The sequence below is a fragment of the Thamnophis elegans genome, chromosome 9 (genome assembly GCF_009769535.1).
Source record: "Thamnophis elegans isolate rThaEle1 chromosome 9, rThaEle1.pri, whole genome shotgun sequence".
NCBI lineage: Eukaryota > Metazoa > Chordata > Lepidosauria > Squamata > Colubridae > Thamnophis > Thamnophis elegans.
The window spans coordinates 14,444,962-14,465,828 of NC_045549.1; the positions used below are offsets into that span (position 1 = coordinate 14,444,962).

The following is a 20,867-nucleotide window of genomic DNA, read 5'->3' on the forward strand; positions in this document are numbered from 1 at the left end:
AGCTTGGACAACGGGAGCTTACTCCATTACACAGCGCTAGGGATTTGAACCGCTGAACTGCTGACCTTCTAATCAACAAACTCAGTGTCTTAAAACACTGAGCCACCGTGTCCCTTTTCACATACATATACACAGGCATAAATTCATATTTTTTTAAAAAGTAATAATGAATTCCCAATTTGAACAGTTCAATATTTTCACATATTTATAAGTGTATGCCTCAAAAATGATTGGCAAGAAGTGTTTCAAATATGGTTTAAGTCAGTGATGGCGAACCTATGACACGCGTGTCAGTGCTGACACGCGTAGCCATTTGGGGTGACACGCACAGGATTTCATGCGATTCATCCTCGGCTCCTGTACGGCCGCCGAGGATGAAAGAATCTGTGCTGGAGGAACGGGGGGGGGGCGGGACGTGTGATCTCCCCCGCCCACACTCACTTACTGTATCGCCGCCGCCCCTTTCTGAGCGCAGGGGCTGCTGGTAAGGCGTGCGTGCCGTGCGCACACACGTCATCAGCGCGGCGAGGGAGGACCCGCAGGAGAGGAGCGCGGGAACAGTGCGCGCCTCTCTCCAGTCAGGCCGGCACAGAGAGTCTACTCCTGGGACTGTCGGTTACGACCGCACCACACTTATCTCAGTTCACGGCAGGGCTGTGGAGTCTGCTGCTTCCAGCTCCACGTCCTCATCAACATGCCGCTCCGGCCCGCCCCCGCTATGAATATTCATATTCTTCGCCCTCGCGTCACTAGGAATATTCATAGCAGGGGCGGGCTGGAGTGGCATGTTGATGAGGACGTGGAGCTGGAAGCAGCCGACTCCACAGCCCTGGTTCACGGCACCCCAAACAAGTTCAATAATATCAAGGGCAACATACGAAATAGACTGATGAACAAAGAAGTTACTAAGCAGGTATGTTAAATAATTTGTTTTTGGTTTATTAAATACAATTATATATTGCAATTATACATTTTTGTAGTTTAAACTATAAATTGCGCAAAATTATGTTTTTGTCGAAGTGACACACAACGCGAGTTATGCTCGATTTTTTGCCGATTTTTGACACACCACGCCAAAAAGGTTGCCCATCACTGGTTTAAGTTCTACTTATTCATTAAAAGAGACCAACCTTTTTCAGGCTTTTCGATTAAAAATGGAAAGGAAGGGACTTCTGCTTTAAGAGTTGTCCTATTTTGAAAATATTTCATAAAACAGCAGCATTTGTTTTTTCCTGGTGAATTTATTATTTTGCTTGGTTAGATTTATTAAGTCATTTGCCCCACAAATGTATTTTTGTATCTCTTAATGTTAAGAGATTAAGAAAGTTATTTATCTAAATAAGTTTGATAGCATTTTCTACCCAGATTGATTAAAATACAGGTAGGATGTTTATTTTAAAAAAAATTAGATGAAGGAAGGACAGGAAAAACCCCCATGACAAATACCCTGATTCCCCCAAAATAAGACTTCCCTGGATAATAAGCCAATTTGGCTTTAAGCGTATGCGCTAAAATAAGCCCTCCCTGAAAGTATTGCAACACAGCAGCAGCCATGAGGTGACCACACTCGCCGCCTCCTGCACCTTAAAAATAATAAGACCTCCCCAAACTCATTTTAGGTGTCAAAAGAAAATAAGATCCTGTCATATTTTCGGGGAAACACGATAAAAACATAAAGGAGATTTTTTTTTTAGAGATATGAGATCTATTCTCTAGATATGTTCCCAGTTCCTTGACAAAATAATTTACACAATAAAGTATTTTTTTCAGACATCTGAGACACTACCTCCCCCTCACCAATTTTTTTTAATTAGATCTGTACTCTTTCTTGGAGTGAACAGCTGTGAGTTGTATTTGTATAGCAATAGTAATTAATTTGTAATTTAATAAGCTTATATGCTGCCCAATCCCATAGGACTCCGGGTGGCTTACAAATACAAGATAAAACAGCAATAGCAGTTAGATTTATATACCCTTTCAGCCTACTCTAAGCGGTTTACAGAGTCAGCATATTGCCCCCAACAACAATCCGGATCCTCATTTTACCCACCTCAGAAGGATGGAAGGCTGAGTCAACCCTGAGCCGGTGAGATTTGAACAGCCGAACTGCAGAACTGCACTCAGCTGAAGTAGCCTGCAGTGCTGCATTTAACCACTGCGCCACCTCGGCTCTATAGATCTCTCGATCTCTTTTGAAGAATGCACAGACCTGATTAATAAACATACCGTGTTTCCCCGAAAATAAGACAGGGACTTATTTTCTTTTGACTCCCCCCAAATAAGCACTTGGCCTTATTTTCAGGGCGGGGGGGGGGGGGGGAGATTGTCTTATTATTTTTAAGGTGCAGGAGGTGGCAAGTGTGGTGACCTCATGGTTGCTGCTGTGTTGCAATATTTTTGAATAGGGCTTATTTTGGGGGCGTGGCTTATTTTAGCACATGCACTCAAAAGCCCATTTTGGTTTCTTATCAGGGGAGGTCTTATTTTCGGAGAAACAGGGTAGTCATTTTTTCTGTGAGGCATAGGGCAGGACTCCCTTTCAGAGTCCCATGTTTATTTGTGTACGGTTACTTGGAAAAAGAGACACGGTCTCAAGTTCATCCAGAAAAAAATGTATGGCTGAGAGCAAAACCTAGTTCTTTTGAATCCACTCTTCAGGGACTCATGCAGCCTAATCTTCTGACTTTCAGTTCTTATATAGGAAATTTCTGTGGCTCACTTCAGAGGTGGGATTCAGCCGGTTTGGACTGGTTCAGGTGAACTGGTCGCTCCGATGATCAGCTGGGAGCGAACCAGTTCCCTTCGACGATCAGGTGGGCTGCCCCGCCCCTACGCTTTACTTACCTATATCCTCTCAGCCGATTTGCAAGGCAGAGTAGATTGCCGCACCTCAGTTGTGTTACTCCCCAGAAGTAACATGGAACTTACTGTGTGCACAAAGCATGCGATCACCGAACTGGTTGTTAAACCAGCAGGATACCACCACTGGCTCACTTATTTTCTTTATTAATGCTATTTTGATAGTTGCTACTGTAAACACATAATTCTCTGCCTTCATCAAAATAATCTACCTTTTCCTTCTTTACCTACTGTGTTTTTCTAATATATAGCTCCCTCTACTGATTAAAAAAAGTCTTGTAGCATTTGCTTAAAAAAAAATACTGTGGCAACAAGTGGAAAAGAGACTCTCTTTTGTTAAGGGAGTTTTGGGGGGTGGGGATAGTTTCTCTGTTTTTGCTTCTAAGGGTAAAAGAGGTTCCTTGGGTTTTTGAATACTTAAAGAGGAGGGAAAGTCCAGGGGGGGAAGAATTTTTTTTTTGTCTTTTGGGAGAAAGGGGGTGGGTGTTTCGAGAGATGCAATTGAAAGGCGTCTGAAGACTGACAGGTAGTGTTTCTCAACCTAAGCAACCTGGGACTGGGCGTTGCCTGTGTGGAAGAAATCTTGATTGTACAATAAATATGAAACAAGATCACTTAACTGGCTTGAAACCAGATCAGGTCACATTGGCTCAAAGTCATTTTAAAAAACACTCTTCCTTAAAAAGTCAAGCAACTGTCTAGCTCAGTGTTTCTCAACCTTGGCAACTTGAAGATGTCCAGACTTCAACTCCCAGAATTCCCCAGCCAGCGAATGCTGGCTGGGGAATTCTGGGAATTGAAGTCCGGACATCTTCAAGTTGCCAAGGTTGAGAAACACTGGTCTAGCTGGCTACAGGTAGGCCTCAACTTACGATCACGGCTGAGCTCAGCATTTCCTAAGCAAGACAGTTGTTATCTGAGTTCTGCCTCGCTTTATGCCCCTTTTTTTAGCACAATTATAAAGTGAAACACTGCTGTTGTTATATTAGCAATGTGGTTGTCAAGTGAATTTCGCTTCCAAAGTGACTCTGCTTGTTCGATCGACCCAAAAGGTGATCACATGACCCTGGGACCCTGTAACGGTCATAAACACGTGCCAGTTGCCAAGCGTCCAAATTCTGATCATATAACCATGGGGATGTTGCGATAGTTGTAAGTGTGAAAAATGATCATAAGTCACTTTTATCAGTGCTGTTGTAACTTTAAATTGTCACTAATTGAATGGTTATAAGTCGAGGACTCTTTGTACATATTATCCTACAGGCAGGTTATTACATTCACTTAGAACAGGGGTGTCAACCTCAAGGCCCATGGGTCGGGTCTGACTCGTGGGGCTGCCCTGGAAACAGAAAAGGACCAGTCCGCAGTGCCTCTGCCAGCGAAAATGGAGCTCGGGAGGACTGTGTGCGGTCCTCCTGAGCTTTGTTTTCGCTGGCAGAGGGCTGCAGGAGGCCATCGCAGCAGAAAATGGAGCTCGGGAGGGCTACAGGCAGTACTCCCAAGTTCCGTTTTCATTGGCAGAGGTTTGCAGGAGGCCATTGCAGCTGAAACAGCGTTTGGGAGCCCGTTTTCGCTGGCAGAACGCTCGGGCTACCACAGGGCCCCCCGACACAAGTGACGCCGAGCTGGCCACACCCACCCTGCTCATGCCCACCCCGGCCCCCCAAGATCAAACAGAACCCTGATGACGCCTTCAATGAAATTGAGTTTGACACTCCTGAATTAGGAACTTTCACATAATCTAGCATTTTTTAGAAAGACCACTGCAGCACCATGTTTAGGAATCACCCAGTTTAGGAATCATTGAGACACCCAAGATATATTTTTTCCAGTAGGAGGCGATACACAAAAATGGTTCAACTGAAACCATTCAAACTACACAATCACAATCTTATCTTCTATTACGTCTACCACTAGTGCTATCAAGGATGTGGTACATTTGCCACACGCACACCGATGGTGGGTTGCAGGCGGTACAGCCCGGTACAGACGTACTGGAGCCTGCCTGGAGCACCGGGTACTGTACCGGTATGGTGCTCTGGAGGGCCCACCTGCCCTTCTTACCTGTCTTTAAACTCTTTGGTGCTTCCGTGCATGCCATGTGCAGTGCTTGCATGACACTCCGCTGGAGTTTCACAGAGGCGTCGCTGGACGGCAAGTCGCATGCGTACGCTGTGCGCGCGTGGAGGATGCCGGGCCCCATTGCAACCATACCAGTTGCAACAGGATCCGGGACCCACCACTGACGCACACACAAATTACAAAACATGTACTGAGATACAACAAGAACTAAAGGGCAGAGTGACAAAAGAGAAAGAATTACTTACTCTCCAGTAGCAGGGACGTTGTTGACTTGTGACACGTGAGCACTGTATAAAAAGAGGTTAAAAGTTAGGTGTAATTTTTCAATAACATTAAGAAAAAGAGATTCAAAAGTTCACTTAAGTGCTGTGACATATTTAAAGAGACTGTTTTACTGAAAATTAGTTCCAAACAATAGTGCATATGCACTGGAATGTGTTTTAGGTTTAGGTTGGTTTGGTTTATTAGATTTACATGCCGCCCTTCTGCCAAGGACTCAGGGCGGCGTACAACGTTAAAAGAAACACATAATACAAAAGTTTTTTAAAAATTAAATAGAAAAAAAAAATAGAATATCCCAAACGTTTAGATGTTCAAGTGTATCATTCAATTCTTTAAGATGAGTAACAGAATCTTTTTTTAAAAATTACAGATTTGTATTGAAACAAGCACGATGACAGAACGTACATGAGAATTATGACTTTCTGGGAATGATGATCTCCCTATTGTTTTCAGCAGAGCAATTGGCAACGATCCCAAACCTCTGAGACAGACCCAAGTATATATACAGCAAATGAAGAAATGCTGGCCAGTCTCGCATATTTTGCACAAAATTTAAACACACACTTTAAAAACCTATCAGTAACACATGAAGTAATTGCTTTAAAAGAAAGGAACATGAATCAAAGTCAAGGTAGCTAAGTTCATTTTATTCGATCAGCAAGGGTTCCCCCCCCCCCCCACAGCTAATGAAAGCCAAGTAGGAAAAATCATGAGGTGAAAAATATATTTGGAGCTGTTTTCAATTCTTCTGCCTCGCACAGATTCATTAGTTATTGTCAAGCCTGTGAAATGTTACTACAAATAGTCAGGGCAACATGTCATAATTTCTCCCTGATCTAATGATGGAAGCAGATGTGCCTTGAGAGTTCATGTCCAAAGATCATGTCTTTAATCTGTAATGCAACATTATATTTGAGACTGGGATAGTCCCCTTTCCTGGGGGGTGGGGGGGGGACTGTCATTCTTTGCTGACTCAACTTTGCAGATAAGAGAGTCATATGACATCCTTCTGTAGGCAATATTCAATAAATGATGTTTCTATAAAGCATAAAAACAGTTTATTATCTTTATTTTGTTAGTTACAATAGCCGGCTAATTTACCTGCCTACAAATCACAGCAACATCACTAAAGGAAAGACTATACTGTGAAATGTGTAGTCATACCATGCCAAGAGAACAAGAAATCACCAGTGACAAATAAGTTTGTAGTCCTCGATTTACAACAGTTCATTTAGTGACCGTTCAAAATTACAACGGCATTAAAAAGTGAGCTATGACCGTTTTTCACAGCTACGTTTGAAGCTTCCCCATGATCATGTGATCAAAATTCAGGTGCTTGGCAACTGATTGATATTTATGACTGTTCTGTGTTGCCTATTGGTGGTGATGGGGCTGCGCTGAGCGCTGGGCCTCGGCTTGGTTGGGCCTTCCTGTGGGGCTGGCTCAGGGGTCCTCCTCCCCGCCCACCTCCTGCTTCTCCGCTGTCTCGGCCTCGGGGCTGCTGTTCCTGCACCTGGCCGCAGCCCGTCTGGGCCTCCGAAGTGTCCCTTCTGAGTGCCTCCTGCCGGCCCAAGATCCTGTGGTCACTTTTTGTGACCTTCTGACAAGCAAAGTCAAAGGGGAAACCAGATTCCCTTAACAACCAAGTTACTAACTTGTCAACTGCAGTGATTCACTTAACAACCGAGGCAAGAACAGTTGTAAAATGGGACAAAACTCACTTAACAAATTTCTGACTTACCAACAGAAATTTCGGACTCAATTGTGATCTAAGGACTACCACATTTTTAAATATACTGATTTTTAATAGATTCTGGATTCTTGCTAATATTTTCTAGTAAAATACATATCCTGCTTTGTCCAGGTTTAAGTAAGTAGAATGATAAACACAAGATATGGGTTGTTTTCTTCTAAAGATGAGTAAATGAGAACCAGTGGCTGAACAGAGACTAGTGCTCTTTAGTATGGACAATTAATTTGTTAGTTATGAAACAAATTACTAAAAATGAGCTATGATACTAATTTCCACCATTCAATTATATCCCTGTTGATGAGCATAGTATCAGGATGGGCCGAGAAATGTACATAAGTACAGCCAATATATACAAACCAATGTTACGTCTAAACTTAATACTAGTGTATTAAGAGCTAATTCAGAAGAATCTTTGGAAAGTCCTCTTCACCCCAAGTGCAATAACACAACTTTCTTTGAGCAGGTAAGTTGGCTACCCACCAGTTATTAAAAACCCTAAAAGATGTTTCAGGCCTTTTTTGCATCAATATAATAAATTGCTAAGGTAAAAAAGAGGTATGTCTCTACTATGATGGAGACCACGCTTATGGAGACTAAGAAATGGAGACCAAGAAGCTGTTATCTTCAAATGATGTTCTCAGAATTGTTTTCATAGATATGCTTCTTTCAAAGATGCCTTGGCTATGATGAAGAAAGGGATACCCATATACACATGAGAAGTAGCCATCTCAACCTTATCAGTCCCCATCTTGTCAATGATAGTGGCTTGCCAACTTCAGTGCAACACAAGATCTTTCTCTTCACCTGTCACTTACAGCCTTTAAACACAAATGCCAAAGAGTTAATCTGACATCTCTGGCCATGAAAGCCATGTACTCTCATACTGCAATGTGCTACAAAGTCTTGTCATCTAGATGTGATAATGAACTGTGGTTTAGGTACAGAAATTGTTGCTCTCACACACATACATGTACAAATATGTAAATGTAATTTCATGCTATATGCAGAATGAAAGTCCTTCAGTAGGTCCATACTGAAAAGCTGTAAAAACCTGTTAGATATATACATCCATAATTATGCATAAATACCAAAGTTACTATAGGCTCTTTTAGAACATGTGTACACTAGAAGGAACTTCTATGATATACACAACATATGATATGTATGCAATGAGATACTCAATATATAAGCTCCAGAACTAATTTGAGGAGACAACTACTTTAAAATTACCATTTTAAATTCCAGCTGTTAATGTAAAGATTTACTTTTGAACATTCCTTCCAATCATTTAGAATTGAATGCAGCTCCTACAAATAAAAGTGCAAAAGGATGAATTTTTATTGAAACTGGGCAACTGCAGATCAGAAAGAATGCCCAATAATTTTTTTATTGCTACATTCTTTTGAGCATAGTTCCCAACCAGGCGAAAGGAATCGTGTGATTGGGCTATTTTCCTATAACTGGGCTATAAAAATAAATAAAAGATTTCTGCGAGCTGTTTTCACTAGATTACGAGGAGGGAAGTATCAACTGCATATCTCAGTTACTTAAGAACTGAATGATGATGAAAGAGAAAATCTGGAATTCCACATTTGACAACTACTGGTTCCAGAGTCACTTATCTGAGATGGGCTGACATATAAATAAAATAAGCAGGAGGTATATGACAGGAAGCCACATTCTGATTGTGAAATAGAAACAGGAGGAAAAAAAATCAAGCAAATGAACACTATTTATTCTCTGAAGAGAAAGGAAGAACTAAAAGAGAAAGCCATAGTACAAAAAGAAAAGAAAGTAGAAGACAACTAGAAAAGAAACATAAACAAGTGACTTCTAATTTCTTTACAGATGTTATAAGTGCAACTGTAGATTTAGCTCCTTCTTTAATGTTACCTCACTACTCTCTTCTTTTTATAATCTATCCTATCTAGTTTATAATCTATCCTATCTCCATTGCTCTTAAATTCATTTTTTTCTCGTTCTGTGCAAAAAGTTCATAACGGGAGACTACATCTGTCTCCAAGATGGAATTTACAGGTAAAGAAACTGATGGAGTGCAGATTTAAAGTAAAGGACAAGGAGGGAAAACTTAAATATGAGGTTTGCCCTATCTTTAGGCTCAGGCAGAGTGAAGCGGTCAATTTAGGCTACGTATGTTGGGAGCCCTTAAGTGGCCTCCCTTCCTTGAAATCAGTGCAACCTGTTGGGTCATTGCCAAGTTCTCAGAAGATTCAATGGTCAGTCCAGTTGTCTTTTGTTATGTAATGTTTTATAAATGGGTATGGGGTCAGCTTCATGTAACAAGATGTCTCAAGTCTGTACTGTTTTTCTCTTATACTATTTCTCCAGTCTAAAATGCATCCTTCCGAAAAGAGGTTTTGTCAGGGAATTGTGCAGCTGGTGTCCAAATTAAGTCAGAGACACAAACATGTAGTTTTATATAAATATATTTTACATCTAAATATACACCAAACAAAATTGTCAGGTAAACAACAGCAATATCAGATAAAACTCGCAGCGTCACGTTGCCGTCATGAGACGTTTCGCATTTTTCCCCTTTGCGGAGCTGGGTTGGGTGTGGTGCGAGTGTGACGCACCCGGCTCACCAGTTTGACATCCCTGAGGTAAATCACAGAGAATACAGGACACAGAGAAGAAAAAAGACAGGAAAGAAAGGGAAACTCCCCCCTCCACACTCACAGCAACCAATCACAGCACAGATTACCTCACGCAGGAGCCAGTAGTCAACCAATCAACCATAACTATGTGTTCTGGCTCACTGCTCAACCCCACTGTTCCAACTACTAAATTTAAATATCTTAACAAGCTTCATTTCAAAATAACCTGTTTCTTTCCAGCAAGAAATAAACCTAGGGCTCATATTAGTAATGTCTTATGTAATTGACACACTATCTTTCTGATGTAGTTCCAAGGCGGATTACTTTTAAAACAGTAAATATACAAAATGCAAAATAAGAAAGAAGATTCAACCTTCTTGATAACCTCTGAAACAGAGTAATAGCTGCTATGTATTGAGATACTGGCAACTGATTGTCACTTTCATCACTTTTTCTCTCTCTTTTGGATCCTTCTACTTCTCATGGTAAAGATATTGGAAGGAGACATTTCCTCGGAGTCCTTGTTAGAGTTGAAGAGTGCGGTTTAAATTGCATAACAAGTAAATAAACTTTTCAGTGCGCCCTCAGAGAAACATACCTGATATCTGCTATCAAATGTCTTCAAAGAAAAAACAAAACAAGAAAGTCCACTTGCCTCTTGAAAAAGCACCTTTGGCACAACCATGACTGGAAGACTGAGAGAATCTCCATAGACTTCCATTTGCATCATTTTATTTTTCCACTCCTCTAAAATGCGATTCCCACAATACTAACTCAAGCTTTTTCTGCCTGCAATCTGGGGATGTGGCATTTCAGGCGTTGCGGTAGTTAGGAAGACCAAGGAAATAACAGCGGAGATTTCAAGAAGGCCCCTCATTGTAGTCTCGGGTTACCTACAGATGGTTCTCTTACATACGACCACCATTGAGCCCCAAGTATCCGTTGCTAAGCCAGACGGCTGTTAAGTGAGTTTTGCCTCGTTTTACCCCCTCTTGCCCACAGTTGTTAAGTTGCTTATGTGAGTGGAGTCGCAAACACCTGTGACGCACGCGGTGATGTTCGTGTGAATGGATCGCAAGTGTTCCCGTGAGTGTGACTGCGGGTGCTGGCGATGTTCGTGTGAGGGGCTGTGCACGCAAGCACATGTGTGAGGAGACCAGCCAGCTATTCAAACAGTCCGGTGACAAATAGGCCCGGGCCCACTAGTGGATTGCCGCCCACAGGTTGTGGTCCCCTGATTTAATAGGACAAGAAGGGCAGGACAAGAAGCAACGGTTGGAAACTGGTCAAGGAGAGAAGCAACTTAGAACTGAGGAGAAATTTCCTGACAGAACAATTAATCAGTGGAATAACTTGTCACCAGAAGTTGTGAATGCTCCAACAATGGAAGTTTTTAAGGAGAGATTGGAGAACCATTTGTCTGAAACGGTATAGGGTTTCTCTCCATCTCTGGAGAGCTAGGGATGGAGGCTTTGCGTCCATCCTGGTTCTCCTTGACCTCTCAGCGGCTTTCGATACCATCGACCATGGTATCCTTCTGCGACGACTGCGGGAGGTGGGAGTGGGCGGCACTGTTTTGCAGTGGTTCTCCTCCTACCTCTCGGACAGGTCGCAGTCGGTGTTGGTGGGTGGGCAGAGATCGTCCCCGAGGCCCCTAACATGTGGGGTGCCACAGGGGTCGGTCTTGTCCCCCCTCCTATTTAACATATACATGAAACCGCTGGGCGAGATCATTCGGAGGCACGGGATAAAGTATCACCAATATGCGGACGATACTCAACTGTATCTGTCCGCCCCGTGCCAACTCAATGAAGCGGTGGACGTGATGGAACAGGGTCTGGAAGCTGTTAAAGACTGGATGAGAGCAAACAAACTGGTGCTCAACCCAGACAAGACCGAGTGGCTGTTGTGTTTTCCTCCCAATAATTTGACCACCGTACCATCAATCAGGCTGGGGGGACAAAATTTATACCCCTCAGATAGGGTCCGCAACTTGGGAGTCCTCCTGGATCCACAGCTGAGTTTTGATCACCATCTATCGGCTGTGACCAGGGGGGCATTTGCCCAGGTTCGCCTGGTGCGCCAGTTGCGGCCCTACCTGAATCGGGAGGCTCTCACGACAGTCACTCGAGCCCTTGTGATCTCTAAGCTGGAATACTGCAACGTGCTCTACATGGGGCTGCCCTTGAAGAGCACCCGGAGACTTCAGCTAGTACAGAACGCGGCCGCGCGAGTGATTGTGGGCGCACCTCGGTTCGCCCACATAACACCTATCCTCCGCGAGCTGCGCTGGCTGCCTGTGGATCTCCGGGTGCAATTCAAGGTCTTACTTACCACCCATAAAGCGCTCCATGGTAGTGGATCTGACTATTTGAGAGACCGCCTTCTGCCAATAACCTCCCTGCGTCCCATCAGATCGCATAGAGCGGGCCTCCTCCGTATTCCATCCGCCAGTCAGTGCCGACTGGCGACTACCCGGAGGAGAGCCTTCTCAGTTGCTGCTCCGACGCTATGGAACAATCTCCCCGTGGAGATTCGTACCCTGACCACAGTCCAGGCCTTCCGTACAGCCCTCAAGATCTGGCTAGCCCGTCAGGCCTGGGGATAAACTCTTCCGCCCCTCCCGAATGCTGAGAGAATGTTGTGTTTTTAGTATTTTTCAGTTATTGCACATTTCTTTTTATGTTTTGTCTTCACTCCCCTTCCTTGTTATTGTAAGCCGCCCTGAGTCCCCTCAGGGAAAAGGGCGGCCTATAAATGCTATTAAAATCTAAATCTAATCTAAATCCTGCCTAAGCAGGGGGTTGGACTAGAAGATCTCCAAGGTCCCTTCCAACTCTGTTATTCTGTTCTGTTCTAAATGTATTACCATAGTGATAGCCTTCTACCTGGTGGGCTTTCTGGCCTGATTCAACAAATTCATGGAGAATCAGAACACCAATGGCTACTATTCAATATTACTGTACTATCTATTACCGGGATGATGAACTTATGGCACGCCTGCCGGAAGTGGAACACAGAGCCATTTCTCTGGGCATGCGGAGCTGTCATCAGTTGCTCTTCTGGGTTCTGGTGTGCCGGCCAGCTGGTCTTCACACCTGTAGGTGCACCAGAAACCAAAAGAGCAGCCACCCGGTGCACATGCGTGCTTTGGGAAGATGATCTTCCGGTTTCCAGAAGTGCCAAAAATGTTCTCATATGCTCCTGTTTCAGCAGTCGGTGCCGAAGGGGTTAGCCAACACTGATCTATTATCTCTGGATAGGAGAGCGTGTGTCTGGATAACACCCCTTGCAAAGGAACATGTGGTGAAGAATGTTACTGAAGTCAACGTCCAGCTTGTGAATTTTTAGTTGGATAATTGTCTGGGATCTAGCCAGCATTTTTCCTCATAAACAAGAAATGGTTGCATCAAAGAACTCACCTCTATGTTATTTAAACAATTACTTTGGCATTGGATGGATTAATAAAAATTAACCTATTGCCAAATTCTACCTGTCCCATTGCCATAAAGCATCTGTGCGAAGAGCAACACTGAATACAACTTTTCTTCAGCCCGACATTTTATCAGGGCAAGCAAAACATATTTTTACCTGGGCTCCGCCTGGATTAAATTCATACTCTATTGGCACTTGATGTTCATGTTCTGTTTTGAAATATGCCCTGTTTACCTAATCAATGTGGTGCCAGCAGTGTCCACCTGATCACGTGAAAGGCAAGGCACAGAACATTTTTCATACACAAATATTGAAGTTGCTTCTGGTAGACAGCTCCAAGCACAAATAAATCATCCTTCTTCCACTGTTAGCCATAGGTAGAATTATAATTCATGCCAGCAGAGAGGGCCTTCTTTGGGATTTTGTTGGTCAAAGAATTCTGACAACTGGGATACAGAAGAGGACGCCTTCTCTTACCCTCCAACGTAAGATTTGCCCTCACCCTCCTATCCTGCCACAAGAGTCGGAAAACCTGACTTTGTGATTGGTTTGGGAGTCCAATGTTGGAGTATTATACGGGAGATGGCTGCTGCATTGATAGCAGACACCACCTGCCTTCCGTACTCATTGCTCTTCACCTATCCATTTTTTTGCTATCATATTGGTATATCGTTGTGCTCCTTTTCATGGCTTGTTTTATTGCTCTATTATTTTACTTTTGTTCAGTTTACACTCTTTTCGTTTCTTCCTTTTTATTGTTGTAAGCCAGGGGGTGTCAAACTGGCAGCCCACGGGCCGGATGCGTCATATGCAGGCCACGCCCACTTCAGCTTCGTGAAGGGGAAAAACATCGGGATACGTCACATGATGGCAACATGATGCAGCGAGTTTGACACCGGTGTTGTAAGCTGCCTAGAGTAGCCCTGAAGATAGGCAAATAAATTTACATTTAACAAATGCACTTTTCATGTTATAACTTTCCATGTGACATTGCAGTTTGCTGTGTCCATATCCTACTGTCTTCTGACTGTAGCAGAATCCTTAATATACGGTAGTACTCTTCAGTCTTTAAGATGTAAAACAACTACAATTAGTGGATCTTAATAAAATCGTTTGCAGTGGTGTCCTTTCTTCTGTCATGTATTTTATTTTTTTAATCATTCTTATTAGGTAAAAATAGTACACTTCCCCAAATGTTGTATCTAACAGGATTAATAATGGAAATATAATTGCATTTTTGCATTACTGCAATGTTTCTAATGAGGGGTTGGTTTCCTGTCACTGTTTTTCTATGGTGATTATTGAAACACAATTTCTTTTTTGAAAGTTACCATAACAGCAGGGGTGCAATTCAGCTGGTTCTATCCGGTTCAGGTGAACCAGTGGCGGGATACAATCGGTATGCCCCAGTACGGGCATACTGGTGCCTGCTGGGAGCACCAGGTACCGTTCCGGTACGGTGCTCCAGAGGGCCCACCCACCCACCTGCTCTCCTTACCTCTATTTGAGCCAACTGGGGCATTTGCGCATGCACACAGGACGTATGGCACCTGCGCGATGCTCTGCCGAGCAGCTGGAACGTTGCGGGCAGTGGGTACGCATACGCGCGCTGGGCACATGGTGGACGCCCGGCCCCATTGCAGCGTACCAGTCGCAACGCGAGCCGGAACCCACCACTGGGGTGAACCAGTAGCAGTGGCTGCAGGAGGCTCTGCCCACCCGTCTGGGCATCATCATGTCCCATTTTTGGCACTCTGCACATGCATGGAAGATCTAAATGTGACTGCGCACACTTCGCTATCGGTTTGCGAATGTAAGTTGATTTCACCCCTGCACAATATAGAACTATATAAGCCATGATATCAATACATCCAAGCTGAAGAAGCATGTATATTGGTACTTCATGTAAGAAAAATGTTTAAAGCATTTTTAAGGGATGCTTAACATGGACAATCCTGTGCTATCATACTGCCCACTGAAAATGCTGTTATAAGTGCCTCTCTGTAATGTGCTCACTTATCCTATTCAGCATGCCCATTATAAAATGTCTCTGCAAAGATTGCATTTTGCAATTTTGGGATGTACTGTTATGACCTTCTCAAAAAGCATTTCCAAGCAATGCAGGGGATACCTAGGAGAATTAATCTTTAGGACTAATGTAACCCAGATACCATCTTGTCACAGAAGACTTCACTGAAGGATCTGCTTGCTCTTTGACTGAGTGACGTTCTTATTGACAGTTTCAGTCTGTTGTCATAAAGGGACAAACTAACCCAGGAGCTGGAAAAAAAGCAGGACAGCATTCTCCAGCGTGTTGGGCTACCATTATCTCATTCGAGCATGGCCAAAGAGTTGTTGGAGTTACAGTTTCAGTTCAGTTTCAGTTTCACTTTATTTGTATGCCGCCCTTTTCCCTGGGGGGACTCAGGGCGGCTCACAGTTCAAAGGGGGGGGGGAAGGACAAACAATTTACAACATAAAGGCACTACATCATTTAAGGACTCAACAGTCATACAATTCGAGTAGGGGTTAGAGTCTTTAACCCCAGGCCAGCCGGGACAGCCAGATTTTAAGGGCGGCGCGGAAGGTCTGGAGGGTGGTGAGGGTCCGGATCTCCACGGGGAGTTCGTTCCAGAGGGTCGGAGCAGCCACCGAGAAGGCTCTCCTCCGGGTAGTTGCCAGTCTACACTGGCTGGCTGATGGAATTCGGAGGAGGCTTAATCTATGCGATCTTATCGGTCTAGTGGAGGTAATTGGCAGTAGGCGGTCTCTCAAGTAGAGAGTCCGAACATCTGGAATGGGTTTGCTGAGGAAGACTGCAAGAGGCCAACCACGCGGTTGGCTAACAGGAAGGCTTCAATCAGGTTTAATTCCATAAACAACCAGGCATGGTGTAGCTGAGCACTTGACTGGAAGAGGAAGACATGAAACTGGGAGGGAAAATCTGCAGATTTGTGAAAAGTATGTACAGCTCCAGTCTCTTAAATTTGGCTCGATAATTTAATTAGCTGAAAGGTTCTTGTCTGGTGAGATCCATACCGTCTCGACAAGGGTAGAGAAAAATGCAAGCAAATCTAAATCTAAAAGGAATTCCAAAGGAGGCAAATTTGCAGCCGTACTGTACTTAATAGTGTTGTTTACTCAGCGTGTTTGGGTGGGGAACAAGGGAATACAACAGGAACACTTTCAAGCCCTTGTGCTCCTCAAAATCTCTGCAACATTTGCAGCACAGATTTTACAAGGGAAGGGGGGAGAATATATACACAATGTTCCCGCTAATTGGCAAGCTTGAGGCATTGTGAGGTCCTTGGAATCCGGACAAGTCTCTACTGCATCCACCCAGTACGTTACATAACTGTCTGCTCTCAATCACTGTACTTTGTGTACTGCATAAGTTGCAGCCCACATCCTTCATATGTTTACATTCGTTGCTCTGTTGTTATATCACACAAATAAAGTCTACAGTGAGTTGGATTTGGGCGTCAGGAAGTAAGGGGAACAAAGGAAAATAAACAGCTGCCGGGCACTGTGGTTATCTGGGATGCAAAGGTTTACAAGACCACCAGGTGACAGGGAAAGCAACTTGCTTTTTGCTGCCATCTATAGGTCAGCTGCTTTTTTGCAAGCCAGAACAGCAGCTCTAAACAAAACAGATGCTAGCACAAGAAATACCCAAGCCATTCCTCTTTAATTTTTGTAATGAGGTTACAAAGGCAAAGGCTGGAAATCCCTTAAATATGAACATCCACTTCTCATCACAAGAACATAAAAGGGGTGAAGTAAATCACTGGCCAGCCTTCATTCTCTCTTCCTGCCAAACTTATTCCTCCTAGCAATCTAGCCCAAAGCCACAGATTTCTATTCTTAAACACCAATAAGGGAATGAAGTCAAATTAAACTAAGATATTCTTATACAGTCCTTGTTGTTGTTAATTGTTTAGTCGTATCCGACCCATCGTGACCCCATGGACAACATTCCTCCAGGCCTTCCTGTCCTCTCCTCTGGAGTCAGTTGTGGGTTCTGGCCAATACGGTTGTACTGGTAGTAGCCAGGAGCAGCTGACATCGTACCGGTAGGGTGGCCGGTTTGGCCCACCTAGCTGCCCATGTTCTATACCTGTTTTTAACGCAACCGACCAATTGCGCACGTACGCACAGCGTGCGGCATCTGCGCAACCTCCGACAAGCAGCTGGGTGTTGTGGGGGTGGTGTAGTGCTCATGCGTGTGCAGCGTGTGCACAAACAGGATGCCCGGCCCCGTGAGCAGCATACTGGTAGCGACGGGGAGAGGAACCCACCACTGTCTGGAGTCCATTTAAGCTCACACCTACAGCTTCGGTGATTCCATCCAGCCACCTCATTCTCTGTCGTCCCCTCCTTCTTTTGCCCTCAAGTTTTCCCAGCATTAGGCACTAATAACAATCACCACCACCACCAGCATCAACCTTTTCCACTGTGGTCCTATCAATAAACCACTATGAAGAAACCAAGGCTTATTGCAGGGCAAATGCAGTTTTCATGTTGTGGGTGGATATCTATCTGTTGCAGATCTATAGTTTCTCTTAAGTCATTGTCTAGGAAGGAAATGTTTTTGGGCAAAACATTTGCAAATGGCTAGGAATTGTCCTCTGCAGTTTTTTCTCATGAATCAATCTTCCAAACACAATATAAATTTAATATCACACACACACACACACACACACACACATACATATACACACACATACCTCAGATAGAATGGTGATAAAGGCCTTTCATCCTCTTGGGAACTAAAAACAAAACAAAATATCTTTGTCAGTAGCATGTTCATTTCTATTTCTTTTTTTTTTGCAAGCTAATTGGTACAACACAAACCAAATCAGAAGAAAGGAGGAGAGCCCAAAGATGCTGATTTGTGATATTAAAGCCAACAGCTTGTTAAGACAGAGGAGCAAATTAAACATTAAATTGTGTTCTTTAAGGTGGAACCTCAAATATCTGCAATGGAAGAACGGATGCTGAAATTAATGGAGCTGGCACAGATAGCAGAAGTGACTGCTTTCATTAAAAAGACTATTTTTGTCTAAATTTGTTTCTACTTGGAAACCACTTTTGAATTTTTAGCTCGAAACTGAAAGAACTGAAACTTTAACCCTGGGATTTTATGATTAGATTTGTTTATGATTACAGAAATACTGTGTGCTGTGGTTTATTCCAGTTCAGGGTCACTGCATATTATATGAGATGGGTAACTTTCCTCCATCAATCTATATCTTAAAAATTGCAATTCCATTGCAAGGAAAATTATAAATGCTACCACATAAAGAAACCCACCGAGCTTAAAATGCTATTATTCAGCTGCTGACTGCGTTCAGGTATAATTTTTCTTTTATCTCTGCTCCAGTAACTACAATAACTTCCAAAGAGAGACGCTCTATTTCATTTTTCCCATATCTATCTGCTAGTAGCAAAAAAAAAAGAAAAGAAATACAGATACTTTATGATGGGCTATTTCCATTGTTGGCGATTTCTCTAGCCTTTGATGGATATGAGCTTTGCTGGTTTGTTCGACACTCAATGATTAGCCACAAGGACATCTTATCAATGCCCACGCCAAAACCTATTGAAATCAAGGAGATTCCTGCTATATAAATGGCTTGTTAACAAGCTGACTGCCTCTTCTGACAGAACTGTGAAAGTGATCCTAACACTTGCTACGAAAAAGTGAGTTTTTAAGGAACAACTTAAAGCAGCTGTCCACAGGCCTTCCTAAAATGAGTTTCAGTATAAGACCAACAACAGAAAAGAGATAGGAGACGCTTCATAGAAGATTTTTTTGATAGCTGAAGGTGCTGAATCTGGGGGGGAAAATGCTCACAGAAAGATCGTTACTAGTGAGCTAAGTGTAAAGATTATATGCTGCAAAAATGGAAATGTTCATGGGTCAGCTTTGCCTTTACAGCTAAAGGTAAAAGTAAAGTTTTCCTCTGTCTAGTCGTATCTAACTCTAGGGACGGTGTTCATCTCTGCTTCTTAGCCGAGAGAGCCAGCATTGTCCGCTGACACTTCCATGATCATGTGGCCAGCATGATAATACGCCAAGGTGCGCAGAACACTGTTACCTTCCCACTGAAATGGTACCTATTTATCTACTTGTGTTTGCATGCTTTCGAACTGCTAGGTGGACAGGAGCTGCGCCGCATAACCAATGGTGAGATTCAATTTTTTTTACTAGCGGTTCTGTGGGCGTGGCTTTGTGGGTGTGGTTTGGTTTTGTGGGTGTGGCAGGGGAAGGTTACTGCAAAATCCCCATTCCCTCCCCATCCCACTAATCTGCTTTCCAGCTCCATTCTCTTGTTCAGGGCAACAAAAAAAGATCAGCTGGGAGGCAGCAGGGACGGGGTCAGCCTATTTGCCGGTTCTCCGAACTACTCAAAATTTCTGCTACTGATTCTCCACAACCGGTCAGAACTGGCTGAATACCACCTCTGCACATAACGGGAACTCACCTCCTCATTAGGCGCTCGGGTATTGAACCCAAGATGTCAGTTTTCCAACTCACAAGCTCAGCATGTTTAACTACTGAACCGTCACGTCTCCTGTCATTACTGCTACAAGGATCCAAATCATACTTAACACTGGATTTCAAGTTGAAGATTTGCTTCCAGGACTTGTTACGGTTCAGACTATTTCACCTCTCAAGTTTGACATTCTGATACCCTAATGCTACAGCAAAATAACTTCCCTTCATTTCTTCCAAGAAATCCTAAGGTTGTGTGTGAGCTTCTGGAACAGTTAAATATTGACTTAACTGTAAGGGTGAATAATCCATATGGTCTACAAAAGACTTCCAAGGGCAGAAAGTTCAAAGCCTCCTCGCCAAGACCAAGGTTTAAAAAGGGATCTGCTACCAGATTCACATATTTGTACAGTTTCCAGTAGACTTTATGGACCATGACACCCTGATTAAATATTTGGGTACTGAAAATCAATCGCTTTTGGTTGCTGTGCTATATTTAATTCTTTCTACTTTGACCTTAGATTAAAATACCCCAGATAAAAGTGATTTTCCAGGAACACAGAGAAAATAAAATAAATAAAAACACTACTGACAAGTGGCCATGAATTGTCCAAATTTCTACATGCAGAAAGGACACATCAGCTTGCAGATGCGGGGGGGGGGGGGGGGAGGGAAACAACTGCCATTTTTGTTATTCCCCAGATGAACACAAACTTTGTGCAACCAGTTGTTTGCCAGATGTCCTGCTTCCTTATTTGCATCGATTCTTAAGACAAAACATTTAAAACTAAGATCGCCTCCTAGCAAGCTGAAGTAGCACATATCATTCATGCTATTGCACACATATAAACCATTTCTAGGCATCATCTGCACACCAAAACACAAACTACTTTCTTACGTCTTAAGGTTGTCAGGATCTATGCTGTTTTTCCCTGTAGGCTTGAGCTGCACTTCCACTTTACATATCGGGTTAAAAGCGAACGTGTTGATTTTAGCTTAATCTGAAGGCAAACTCTGTTTTGTTGATCTTATTTTCTCCTTATCAGCTGGATACCCTGGCAAACCTTTTTATAAAACCCTTTTTGCAAATGGATAATTTATTATGCCTGGGCTTTTCCAGAACGACTTAACAGTGAACATTTTCTGAATCCTATCATAGAGGATTTTAGCTGAACAAAAATGAAAGGGATTTTGATTTAACGTTCAAAACACTTTTCAATTATGGGCTTATATAAGTTCTTCCCACTCCCATTTTTCTAAAAAAAAAAAAAAAGACTTGCAAATGTAGAGTTGGTCCTTGACTTACAGCAATTCATTTAGTGACTGGCCAAAGTTACAA

The 20,867-nt window shown here is 43.1% G+C and overlaps 1 protein-coding gene across 4 annotated transcripts in view; it reads right to left on the bottom strand.

The window, feature by feature from the left end:
* Window positions 1-20,867, bottom strand: part of FAM13A (family with sequence similarity 13 member A) — a 171,234-nt gene that overhangs the window by 46,178 nt on the left and 104,189 nt on the right. For 2 of the 4 annotated variants that reach the window (XM_032223956.1, XM_032223957.1), the window contains 2 exons: window positions 17,757-17,798; window positions 5,187-5,228 (listed from right to left, as the gene is read on the bottom strand). In XM_032223956.1, the coding sequence (XP_032079847.1) occupies window positions 5,187-5,228; window positions 17,757-17,798 (84 nt within the window). Of the gene's footprint in view, window positions 1-5,186; window positions 5,229-17,756; window positions 17,799-19,517; window positions 19,918-20,867 lie in introns of those variants that run through there. The other 2 variants (XM_032223958.1, XM_032223959.1) reach the window with 2 other exon arrangements.